Below are 13,491 nucleotides of genomic sequence, written 5' to 3' on the forward strand. Positions count from 1 at the left end.
GACCGGATTGGCCACCGCTGCGTGTTTCTGTAACCACAGTGTTGTCTGTTCATTAGCAAGGAGAGCTTTGTAATATCTTTTGTGCTTGTAGCTGTTTAATATAAAGCCATAAAGTCGCCTGCCTGCTACCTTAGAAATTCCATTGAAATGCTTGAGAAAATGTTTGGGTCAGAATCTGGGTTTATATTACGCTGACTGACGGTGCCCGTGTGTGTTTATCATGTTGGAGTCGCCAGTTTAAACCTGCAGTTTTGCACTTTAATATGTAAACCGTTGTTTACATTTTGTTTTGTGCTGCATTATACAATGAGTACATACAGTTTGTCAAAATAAAATTAACTACAATTAAATGGTCAGTTTGATTTTTTGGAGGAAAATAGTCGATACCACCTCATTCAGAGGTGGATTTGCTCCTGAGTCTTGTCTTGCTGCATGACCCAGTTTCTCTTGAGCTTCAGATCACGGACTGATCACCGGACATTCTCCCTGAGGATTTTCTGGTAGAGATCAGAATTTACGGTTCTATCAGTTATGGCAAGTGTCCTAAGTCCAGAAGCAGCAAAGCATCCCCACACCATTACACTACCACCACCAAGGTTTACTGTTGGTATGAGGTTCTTCAACTCTCCCATGGAGTCTTTTCCTTATGGTGGAATCATGAACCCTGGCCTGAGGCGAGTAACACCGCGTCCAAACTGAATGTGAGCGTCCGACTATCGCGTCGCATCGAGTAACATCGGACGCTCTCTGTCCACGCTGATCCATTAAATATGCACATCTGGTGACATGTAAACAAACCACGTACCTATCAGGTTGCCTGGAGACGTTAACCACTCAAGTAAAAGATGGGTGAGTACTTGCTAACTAGTTACATTTGTACTTTTTAGACAGAAAACAAACATTTTATATTGTGGTATTTAATATACATTTCCAATTTATCGGCCCAATATATATCGTATGTATATGTAGATATGACGGTGCCTATCGAAGCGATCACTGTTGCTTTAGCTGCTCCGTGCTTGTAAAATATCCACCGTGTCCGCGTCCTCTAATGTAATACCAGAGAACGTCTCTCTGTTTCTCTGCAGTAGACCGCGTGGAAGGAGGCAGAGTGAGGGGAGATTGTCCACCAGTTAATCAATCGTCGATGGCGTCCTTCTAAAAATAAAAAAATTCTAAAATGGGTCACCAATTATACCTGGGCGGGCCGCACAAGTAAAGTCAATCTGTGGGAAACACTGCAAATATCACAAGAGCTCACTTGGTTTCATTTACACATGCTGAACACAAAACCAGCAACTTGAAGGACTAAGCAGCCACGCTACATTCAGCACTTCAGCACAGCTACACTGCATATGCCTCTAGAATGAGGACTTTTAATTGGCTAGTACAAGGGCCAATCACAGAGCCTAATACTGAAACCGTTGTTACACCGTTGTTGAGGGCGTTTATAATAATAATAATAATAATGATAATAAAACTTTATTTATAGAGCACTTATCAAAACAAAGTACAAAGTGCTTCACAACAAGAGAAATAAAACACCACAGTGAAAGATGAAATATACAGAAATAAAATACACAGAAGCAATAAAATAAACAGTAAAATAAACAGCCAGTTCAGGTAAAACCAGGATCTGCTTTCAGATAAAAATGTGTTTTGAGACGAGACTTAAACGAAGACTCTGACTCAGACAGCCTGATGTCTTCGGGCAGGTTGTTCCAGATCCTCGGGGCCCTGATGGCCAAAGCTCTGTCCCCCTTAGTTTCCATCCTGGACTCAGGAACAGACAGGAGACCCCTGCCCGAAGATCTCAGACTACGTGAAGGTTCATAAGGGATTACAAGGTCTAAAATATAATCTGGGGCCATGAAGAGCCTTAAAAGTAATCAACAAGATCTTAAAATCGATCCTGAAACCAACAGGGAGCCGATGTAAAGAGGCTGAACCAGGTGTGATGAGGTCTAACCTCTTAGTCCTGGTTAACAGTCTAGCAGCTGAGTCCTGTACAGTCTGCAGTCTGTCAGAGTTTTTTGATTAAGACAAGTGAACAGGCTGTTACAGTAATTGAGGCATGAGGAGATAAAAGCATGTACAACAGTTTCTGCATCAGTAAGATTTCAAATAGATCGGATTTTTGCAATGTTTCTGAGGTGATAAAAACATGATTGGACAAGCTTAGTGATATGTTGCTCAAAACAGTAACAGTAAGACGGAAAGTGTGCTGAAAATACTTTTACTTTAACTAGGCTATATGAAAAGCTCACATCAAATATCTCATAGAATGACACTGTGCACTTAGTTTTCTTCAGTCTCAGTTCACTCACCGTCACTACATAACAGTTTTATCAATAACTCTGAGAAAGATGTCAGTCATCTTAGGAGGCATCCATAAGGACGAAGACTCCATGACTCCAGGCTTTGGACGCTTCGCTTCGCTCAATGATCTTGTTAGCCATCATGAAACCAGTGGCCACTGCCTCGTTTGAACCTGTATCAGTTTGATGCTATAGCCTTGATGGCAAATTCATAAAAAGAAAAAAAATTAATCTTGAATCATAGTATGTGTAAGCTGCAGCACTCACACTAACATTCCAGCCTTCATACCGCATCAGTTTGGTTACTATTCCATTTTCTGACGTTGTGTGAACACAACCAAAAAACAAACCCGGGTCACGTCCCTTTGCTTGTAGGACTCTCCTGAAGACATGTGGGAACACAGCGAAGTACGTTCCTGATGGGTTGAACTGAGCTTTTCTGCCATATCAGGGGCAGAAGTGACAAAAAACAGAACACAGCACAAGAAATAGGATAAGGGTTGAAATCCACTATTCTCTATAAGGGTTACAATTCACTATTCAAGTATGGTACATTTCCTGTGTCAAGATGCCACACAAATCTCACAAGGTTTTTCAATATTACCATAGTCAGCTCCATAACAATAAATCACAGGAAGCTCTTTAGACGTCTATCAAGAGCTAACTGCATCTTTCACTCTTACTGCCAAGTTAGCACGTTAAATGAGCTCAATAATACAATAACGACCACTGCACACTGTAACGTTCGTTTGCATGTAAGTTACTGAACTTATCAGACGCACCATCAACTTAAATCTAAGACTAACGTCCCATAACTCGTTAACGGGGCTAACGCTTTTTGATAGCTTAAATCCTACACTGAGACATTTTAGCTTAACCTTGCTGTTAGCTTGCACTAAATCACTTAGCTTGACATCAGAACGCCACTATTCATAATAAAGTAACTAAAAACAAGGTAAGCTGTTTTCCCTCCCAGCAAAGCAGCGGATATTTGACAAAAATAAAACCAAGACATCACCTTTAGTTGATGCTGAGCTCTAACACTTCTGTGCAGCCGGGCGGTGTCTTCTTCAGACCGCTCTGCTGGCGCTCAGATTCAAGTGATTCCCGGGCATTCATTGGCTGAACAAGTCCCGGCAACTACGATTTTGTCCAATCACAACACAGAACTGTTTGCTGACCTCATTTTTCTGTGGTTTAACAATAAAGTCTCATTCTGCCAAATATACAAGAGTACTTCTCGAAGATGCTGAGAAACACTGCTTTTGCGTACGATAGTATGTTGTGTGCACAAGATAAAAATATTATCTTGTGGGACTTCAGCGGCTCCGTAGACGAAAGGTTCAAAGCAGTTTTACAGCCAAAAATAAGGCTAGAATTTGAGTCTGAATGTGTAACTTGACTGTGGAAACTCTGATTGCTGACTTTCACACAGTTGTCTGCTTTGAACCTGCACTCAGATGTTCACAAAAAGCAGTTCCCTTTTCTCTGCATGTTTGTGTAATCTCACTGGTAATATCATTTAAGCACACATTTTTTCTACAACTTGAATTTCTCGTGCAGATGTTTTTCACAGGGTGATATACAACCACAGGCTTTGGAATTATTTCTGAACATCATTTTGCAAGCTGTGAATCTTATTTACCCTTCTTTGAGCCCATAGATGAACGCTTTCCCTTTTGGATACTCCATGACTTTGAGTAACACCCTCTGGAAAAACTTGCAAAATCATCAGTATGTTCATTGTTTCTTTCAACCCCTTTGATTTTGGGTATACCCTCTAGGGGCCACCAGAGGGGCTTTAGACTGTTATTCTGGTTCTGTTATTAATATATCACACAGTTTCTCTCTCTTAAAGAGCTGCTACCATTAAAAGAAGTTAAATAGCCTGGTTTTGAATTAAGGGTTTTAGTGGCCCATGATGGCCTAAATCTGTTAGAGAGAGTCTTCAACAGACAAGAATGAATTATGTTATGTATTATATATTATGTATGTTACGTTTTATAATTTTACTATTATTACATGTTTCTGACATATAAGGTAAGGTTTCTGTCGTTAGCTTCTTTATTTAATTAGTATTAGTAATGGAAAACTTTTCTTTTCTTTGTCTTCGTGATTTTAATGTGATCATCAACATCAGCAACACCAGCTGACCTCCTGCCACTCCTTTGTTTCTGATAAAACTGGCAAGCTAACAGTGCATCGGTCTGATTAAAATATTTTGTCCTCTTCAAACAGCCTTGAAGGTATTAACCTCATTTGCAGGAACGCCTCATACTCTGCCTCACCTACTTTCTAGGTGGAGACATCTTGTACGATGGCGCTGACTAATAATTCATTTAGCTGAAAATGACTTTGGAGAAGACAAGCCAGGTCACTGTTATGCATGAGATGGAGATCATGAGCAAAAGACAATTATTATGTCAAAAAAATGAAAACTTCCAAACGTTCTCTTCAGGTCCTGCAGAGAACGACGTGTCATGATGTCAAAGTGGAACTGGCTCTCAGATATCACAGACATAGTTTCATTCCTAATGCACTTTTCTTTCACCCTGCTACTTTTGGTTCTCAAAGACTCACAGATGACATCATTTCATTTTCTTCCAGGCTGATCCCTGTTGCAGGTGGAGGAGCATTTCTGACTGCCACCATTAAAGTTTTGGTGATTTTGCAGGTCAAAGACTTCTAAGTGTCTTGGTTAAAACTGTGCTAAATGTGGTTGATATGCTAGTTTTTTTTAGACATCATGCCATTGTTTCAACAGCATTTCAATTACTATATTTCAACATGTAGTAATGGTAGTTAGACCTGTTACAGTTTGAGTCTAATTCATATATATATATATAGTCAGTTTTAACCTAGACGCCTAGATGTATTTTGACCTGCAAATCAGCAAAGCCGAGTTCAGTTTCAGGGCCGATGGTTTTAAAGGCCTCAGTGTGCTCCGAACAAAGTGCTTGTCAGACTGTCTAACAGCATCTGAAACCCCCTTTCAGATGGCAGACGCTATGACCGACAACTTTTATAACTTTCCAAAACAGACCATCCGCCAATCACAACCACTGTATGCAGAGTGATGTGGGAAGGTGTTAAAACAGGCACACACACACAATTAAGTAGTACAATGTCTGACCCTGGATTCAAAATGTGTGTGTATGTGTGTGTGTGTGTGCGTGTGTGTGTGTGCATTTACCCCACACTGTGAATGACACTGAAGTTACAGTGAGGGGAGTTTCACAGTTTTCTGATTCGAATCTGTAGACAGTTGTTTTCAGAAGCACTTGTTTTTTCTCAGTCTGTGTAACCTAACGTTGATATAATTTGTGGAAACAATTTATTTAAAATATTCAGAATTTTTTAGACAATCACATATCTTTTCTACCCTGAATGTCACGGGAGTTTTTTCACCTGTTTACAATGTGTGATCTACAACCACAGTGTTTGAAATTATTACTGAACATGATTTCACAAGCTCAAATTCTTATTCTGGGCAGTCTGTCCATTAGATTTTGAAAGATGGAGTCATTCCGAGCAGATCATGAATATCCATACTTCATCTGATGGCAGTCTGGTCAGTAGTACCATCCTCCACTGGCCCCACTGACAGACACAAGAATTTTGTTAAGAAATATTAATAGAACATTATCAATTCACAGTACACCAGCATAATCTGCAATGGATTACATTTCTGAACAGTTTTGTCAACCTGAACTGTTTCTCCCTTTTCAACTCCAGCTGAGACCTTTGAGCCCTGCAGTCACCCAGGAACCCCCACCTATGGGATCCCCAGCTCCAACAAGCTCCATTTCCAGGCTGGAGAGACCCTCCACTACTCCTGCCTGAGCGGCCACCAGCTGCTGGGTGAGCCTGTTCTCCACTGTGTCCCTGGACACCCATCCCAGTGGAGTGGGCTGCCACCTGTCTGCAAAGGTGGGGAACTGCAGCCTGATGTCTTTTCTCCATTATCAGGTCAACTTCAGTTATACACGGTGTCCAGGAGTCCTTAAAAATTTAAGACCATGAAAAATACAATATGTATCATCTATGAAATCATCCTAAATAACTATATTAATAAATACACAAAAATGTGCCAATAAATAGTTAAATCATTTAATACTTTTTAATATCTCAACTCAGCTGGTTAAATCTGATGGTCGTGTCCGAGTCATTTAATTGGTTGAAGAGTGTTTCATGACAAAAGCAAAAAGATGCCATAATAATATTTTGATCTTTTAAAGCAACTGAATACCTAATTATGAAATTGTGAATTGAATCACTACTGAATACTTAATGCTGAAATTCAAACACCATTGAATTGTTTACATTAAGATCAAGTCAAACTTAAAATGACCTTCTTAAAAAGAGGTCAATTGAAACCACATAAGTTGTTTGTATGACTGTATGTTCTTTTGTTGTAATTTCTGGTTCTGTGTAATATCAAGCCTGTTATCCGTGTACATTTTTACTTGAGTAATACTGTAAATATTGGACCTCAACACTACATAAATCTGAATGTTTTTGGCTCATTTGGACAGTCACATGATCCCTTAAATCTTCTATTATTTAGTACCTCCACCTGAAGACTTTGACCATGTGAAACAAGCTCAACAGAGAAGCCCGAGCAAGTTTCAAAAAAGCAGCACAAACATCAGTTAGTGAAAGGCCGGAGAGGAAAGGTTGTTTAAGTTTTTTTTGTCCTGATTTTGTTGTCCTGACACTTTGAAGAAGGTTGTTCCAGTCTAGCGGCTGAAATAACAAAAGAGTGGCCTTTAGTTTGAGCCTACACCCTGATCAAAGCACCTAAGGGACACAGGGTGCTGTAAGGACACATTAGACAAACCATTAGACTGGAGAAGATACCTGTCAGGGCAGTAGTGAAGATGTGTGTTTGTAATGTGCTTTTAGCAGATTTCTCTGCCCACCTGCTGTGCATCATTAAAGCAATGACCTGACCTGACACTTACTTATGATTTTATATTCATGCCTGATTCCTGAGCACGTGATGGGACATTTTGAGCTCAAAACAAGATTTTTTGCAAGCATATAAATTAATTTTGTAGAGAAATTATAATCATGCAAAGAAAGTTTGCATGAAAGTCTGGTTTGTCCTCAATGTATAGGTATTTGCAAATATCCACATAAGCGCCCAATGATAACCTCTTTTGCTCAGTTTTGCTAATTTGCCCTCTGCTATATGCTCACAAACACTCTCTTGCTCTCTGAACATCTCTGCTCTGTGCGCTCTCAGGTTTGCCTGTGCATTTGCTGAATTTAACAGTAACAGTGTGCCAAAATTCCAGCCAATTCGAAAATTGGAGTAGGTCCATTCTGATTGGCTGTTTTGCCTCCAATCGGCTTGATAGTAGTATTATTGGTTATTAGGGCAGTAGGGAAGCACTGGGAAAGGTAAAGCACACCACACCCACAAATAATTAGTTATACAGTTTTGGTTACATACCGAGTTCAAATTTTCATCTGTATTATATTAGCTTGCAACCTAGCTATCTTGAGAGGTAGCTAGCTATGTTCTGTCAGATAGACAGTAGTTAAATAGTTAGCTAACTTGATGATTCCTGCCATACAGCCAAGGCATTATAACCATTAATGTACAGTAATTCCTTTAAGAAAAATAGTACATTTAAACAAATCTAAACCGGACAGAGTGGGCGTCTGTATTTAGTAAAGGTTCATAAAACTAGATATGTAAGCAAAACTGTAGGCTATAAACTATACTGTAACATTACAGGTAGTAATTCTACATAGATGAGGGATTTTAGTGTGGCTGTCTGGCACTGGAGGTGAGTAAAAAGATGTTGTATTAAAGAAGAGGCAGAAGTCCGTGCAAAAAAAGGCGGTGGTTTCATTAGCCAAAAATTACAATGAAACAAAGGAGAAAAACAAAAAGTCCTGGGAAAATTAACAGAGAGCAAATAAGCTGAAAAAAATAACTGAAATAACAGCGGCCCGCGAGCTGCTGCCAACAACCACTCTCCCACAGTCACTGCTTCAGTGGCTTTACATACCCCTCCTGGCCCCACCCTAATTGGACTAAACCACTGCACGGGGTTAAGTAAACCAGACAGGGAAATCCCCCACTGAAATCTGGTCCTAACAGGAACATAGCAGACATTATTTCACACAACACTATTTCAAGGTGAGCAACTGTTAATAAACACTTCACCCCAGGATGAATTTATGCTCCCCCACCCTTAACTAGCCAACAGTGTCTGGTCACACGGAAAGAGGAAGAGACTACTGGGCCCTCCTCTTCCTCTTCAGCCCAAGGGAAAATCACAACTAAAGAACATCACCTAGGTTAACACACACTGCACAGACAAGCACATAAACCTGGTTAAGGAAAACCTGTTTCATTTCATATCGTATTAATTAAATTAGAAATAAGCCAACTAATTGATGGCTCCAACCTGTGCCTAACTCAGGTGGCCTGACTAAGCCTGATGACAGCGATTGCTGTAGGAAATGTAGGGAATCTGGGCATGTGAAAAGGTATAGAGTTAAGCTGTTCACATATACAAAATACTTGTGCAGTTAATGTGCAGTTATGTAGGTAGTAGCAAATGCGTAAATCAATGGGTTGAGAAAAGAAAATACTTTTGTTTGCTCAAATTTAATTATTCTTTGCATGATAATAATTTCACTACGAAATATATTTTGTGTGCTTACAAAAAATCTTTTCCTGTGCTCAAAATGTCCCCTTGTGCGCTCAGGAATGAGGTACAACTAGAGCTCCATATTCACTCAGTTTACTGAAGAGACCTCCTACAGATTTGTGTTGCACATTACTTTCACATTTTGGTTCATCATGTCATTCAACAAGTCAAGGGCATGAAGTTTGTTGACATATTATCAGTGCAAATGGGACAGACAGAATAAGTTAGAATAAACTAACTTATTAACAGAGCCGGAAGATGTTTTTAACTGAGCTCTGGTTAAATGTTTACTCATTTTCTTTTTATTTATTTATTTTTTTAAATTCATTAAGCCTTTTTTTCCCCATGTTTAACATTGCTACTGTATTCTCCTCAGCCCACCCGGCAGAATATGATGAGCACAAATTAGATGGTAAGTTAGGCTAAGAAGTTCATTTTACCTGCACACCTTGAGTCTGCATGAGCATAGAAATTTCTAACAGATATTTGTCCTAACAATATTTCCTGTGTTGCTGCTAAAAGAAAACCCCCAGAAAGTATCCCCAACATGTTTTAAGGTTTTCAGCAATTACAAAAAATAACCTTAATTTTTTTTTTGCCCATTTAAAGTTAGCTAATTGGTTTCTAATGAGTTAAATTATGCTGAGTTATGAAAGTACACATATTAAATGTTCTTTCTTTCTTTCTTTCTTTCTTTCTTTCTTTCTTTCTTTCTTTCTTTCTTTCTTTCTTTCTCCAATAGTGTCTACTGCAGACCTAAGAATGGAGGGGGTAGTAGCATTTGCTGTCTTCATCCCCATCATCCTCCTCCTCATCCTCATCATTGGGATCTACCTCTACTTCTCAAAGTAGGTTTGATTGACCAGTGAAGAATGGAAATAAATATTGTCATTTTTATATAAATAACTGTTACCTCAGCTACTCTTTATCACTGATATAACATGATAAATCATGATTTATCAACTGCTCATCAAAGCTTAGATTTAGACTTGCAGTTTCAATTCAAGTGAGTGACTGCCAGTATTTTTGGGATAGAAACATTCCTGTGGGGACCTATGTAATAGTTACCTTTGTAATACAGTTCAATTAGGAGCATTGTTTTCAGAGAAAATAAGTTAGTTATTCAAACTGTCAAATAGTTATGAAAAAGTTAGCATAATAGACAATAATAAAAGAAAAACAATAATTATATGTACCGACAATAAAATAAATTAGATACATATAAATGTAAATATTTCTAAGAGGCATGCAATAAATGCACTGCACTCTCACTGTATCCCACTCCTGCAGCACCAAACTACTGTCAGAGTTAGCAATTACTGGGTGAATATAGTGGAGCATTTAGCTGATTAAGAGCCAGATATTTTTCTCAGGGGTTGGTGGAGACCACAAACAGAGCTAAAAGGAGAGGGAATATTGGACAGGTGCACAGAAGCATGACTCCAAATTGTCATGTCCTGCTCTGCTCCTTAGCTCTGGTTTCCCTTTGTTTCATGTTTTTCTCTCGATTTTTCCTGTTTTATTTTGTATTTCTCCTGTACTCTCATGTCAGTATCTTCACTTCACTTCCGTCATTGTGTGTTTCCTTCCAGTTTTGATTTTTTTGCCCCGCCTTAATTAGTTCCACCTGTGTCTTGTTATTTCCCCTCATCTGAGTATTTAGTCTGTGTGGTTTCACTCCCTCTGTGTTAGTTCGTCTTGGTTTTGAGTGGTCCAGCCATTCTTCCCATGTTTGTTTCTTTGTGTTATTGGACTGTTTTCCCCTTGGACCACCTTTTTGGATTTTGGGCTTTGCCTGTTCCCAGTTGTATTTGTTTGTTTGTGTTGGACTGCCTCCTGGTTATGACCTTGCCTGCCTCACCACCCAAAAGTCTTTGTATTTTGCCTTTCATTAAATCATTGAACTGCATCTGCTCTGCCTCAGTTGTCTGCATTTGGGTCCTATCCCATGTGTTACCCTGCGTGGAACTACTGTGATAGTACAAACTGACCAGACATGGACCCAGCAGACACTTTATTTGAGAAAGAACTGTATGATTTGGTTTCTACCCTCCTGTGCATTAAAGACATTTGGAGGAAGGCTCCTACCAATGAATACAGGGAGGCAGCTCTGTCTATGGCATGGAGAGAAGTGTCCTCTAAGCCTGGCTAAGGAAGTCGATACCTGTGTGGGTCACGGACTTCCATCAACACTCATCATTCTTGGTCTGCTAGCCTTCACCCTGCTCTCCAGTCTGATTCCCAGCCAGGAAGCTTCCAGTCTGCAAGCCTTCAGATTCTAGCCCCCAATCTGCTAGCTTTCAGCCAGCTAGCAGGAGTGAACCTCAGGAATGTCTTTTGTCTGCCTGCCTGTCTCTCCTCTCATAGGGATGAGAGGAGGAGGGGGACAGCAGACACACACACACGCTCTGACGGGCTTTGGGATTCAGCATTCCATTTACATTTCCTTTTATTACCAGCCATGATAAATTAATTGTTGTGTATATGCACATTAATGTTTCCTGTTTCATTAGCTATTCAAAGAGTCTAAACACACCACTTGAGTCTACAAGATGTGCATTGAGGACAGAATGAAGCTATCATAATAGGCTAATACCCAACATTAAGAGGGAGAGGGAGGCACAATGCAAATACCACATATTAATTTCTTCACATAAAGAACAGTTCTTGTTAACAGAGCATCCATTGTTATTTATCAAAAATCAGCATGGTAGTATGAACACTGGACTTTCATCCAGAAGATTGGGGTTCGAAAGCAAAGGTCAAAGTTGACTTGTTTTAAGTTACATAGCCTACGTAAGTTAAGTTACGTCACGTGATTTACGTCACGTGACTGACTTACTGTGACTTACTAACCTAACTTAACCTAACCAAGTAGTTTTGGTGCCTAAACCTAACCAAACTGCGACCGTTTCTCAACATTAACCATGTGTTTATTGTTACTATGACGACAAAGGTCTGGTACGCTTCTCGCTGGTTGCTGGACACTTGTAGGATTCCGCACAAAAAATTGTGGATAACTTTTTCGTAAGATATATAAACTGTTGTAGGCGAATACATTATCAAAGGATGAGAAAAGTACAAACGTTTCAGCAATGTAACAAGACAGCGCCTGCCAAGTATTCAATAAATAGACTCCACATTTTACTGAATGTCTCTCAATGTCTCCTGCATCGTGCATGGTATCTTTTAGTAACAACATTATTTTCTGATCTATAGACAAAAGAGAGGGTTTGGACAGCCTCTGTCTGGGATGCAATCAAAGAGAGGCAAATGCAACTATATTTAGCCAAGAGGACCAGCTGCATTTTAAATATAGCTACCACAGGATTAGGTTCACACAATGACAAAAAAATAGAACATACTGTATGACTCAGAGACATCAAAAAGAGTTCAAAACGTATAGTCTATTTGTCCTCCTGTATTAAAGAGTGCTATTCACTACATGAATGTCGCTGCCATTATTCCAGGGTGATAGTGACTTCCTACATAGTATTGTAAAACATAAATGTTTCCTTCTTTTTCATAAATGCATTCTATGTCTGTGCTCAGGGTTCAGAGGAAGTCACTACGGCTCTCCCTGTCCTCCAACTTACCATATGAAAACATCACTGAAGAATCTACGTTTGACAACTCCATTTATGAGACAACGGTGAGTCAACATATGTCAGACTGTAAAATGGTTGGCATACGTTTGCATATTCGTGTTTGTATGATGGGAATTTTTAACTGGATGCAGGGTCTTCTGTCTGCTGCATTATTCTGGAGCACCAGGCTCTTTGCCCATCTCTGTTTTCCCATGTATACCCCATTGCTTGTCTCTCCCAAGCCCAACATCACTGGACCCTTGGTATGAGACCAGAGAAGGTCTTTCAGCATGGCCGGATCCTGGAGCAAAAATTTGTTGTTGGGCCCCTTTTGACCCCCCATTCCTCTGACTCTCTGCGTAATGTGGCCAGTTTCTCTAATCTCCTTCCTGGCTCAAGACTCGCTATGGATGTCTGAACAAATCAATTTGAGAATATGCAACATGTAAGCACAAAAGTGAAATACTGTAAAGGCTCAGACACACTTTCCACATCCCGCATCTGTGGACAGCTGCGGACTTGTACCGGCGTGGTACAAATAATCGTAGTCCGATTATTCATACTACAATTGAGGGTCTGCGTCTGTCTGGCGTTCCATGCATGTGGATTTCTCGATCCACACTCCATTCCAGTTGGTAGCAGTAATGCACCAGGACGTTGTTTGCCAACCACCATAAAAATCATGAAGAAGAAAAAGCATGTGCATCAGCAAAGAAAATGGCAACCTCATGACAGCAAGAAGCGATCCCGTGTTTGTTGCTTTTGGCTAAACAACAAGAAAAAGGCAAAAAGAGAACATATAATGTGTGACCGCTTAACGAGAATAGGACCAGGGATGGGGAATACAGTACATTAGTGCAAGAGATGAGAAGCATCGACGAGGAGAAGCATCACCAGTACTTTTGGTTGCAGGCC

General features: G+C 39.9%; 1 protein-coding gene across 6 annotated transcripts in view; it reads left to right on the plus strand.

The window, feature by feature from the left end:
• The window catches only part of sez6b (seizure related 6 homolog b), a 313,597-nt gene that overhangs the window by 292,669 nt on the left and 7,437 nt on the right, over window positions 1-13,491 (plus strand). For 5 of the 6 annotated variants that reach the window (XM_044201744.1, XM_044201743.1, XM_044201741.1 and 2 more), the window contains exons 13-16: window positions 6,054-6,248; window positions 9,366-9,401; window positions 9,732-9,837; window positions 12,542-12,641. In XM_044201744.1, the coding sequence (XP_044057679.1) occupies window positions 6,054-6,248; window positions 9,366-9,401; window positions 9,732-9,837; window positions 12,542-12,641 (437 nt within the window). The remainder of the gene's footprint in view (window positions 1-6,053; window positions 6,249-9,365; window positions 9,402-9,731; window positions 9,838-12,541; window positions 12,642-13,491) is intronic. The other variant, XM_044201746.1, reaches the window with a different exon arrangement.

Source organism: Siniperca chuatsi, linkage group LG7 (genome assembly GCF_020085105.1).
Source record: "Siniperca chuatsi isolate FFG_IHB_CAS linkage group LG7, ASM2008510v1, whole genome shotgun sequence".
Classification (NCBI taxonomy): domain Eukaryota; kingdom Metazoa; phylum Chordata; class Actinopteri; order Centrarchiformes; family Sinipercidae; genus Siniperca; species Siniperca chuatsi.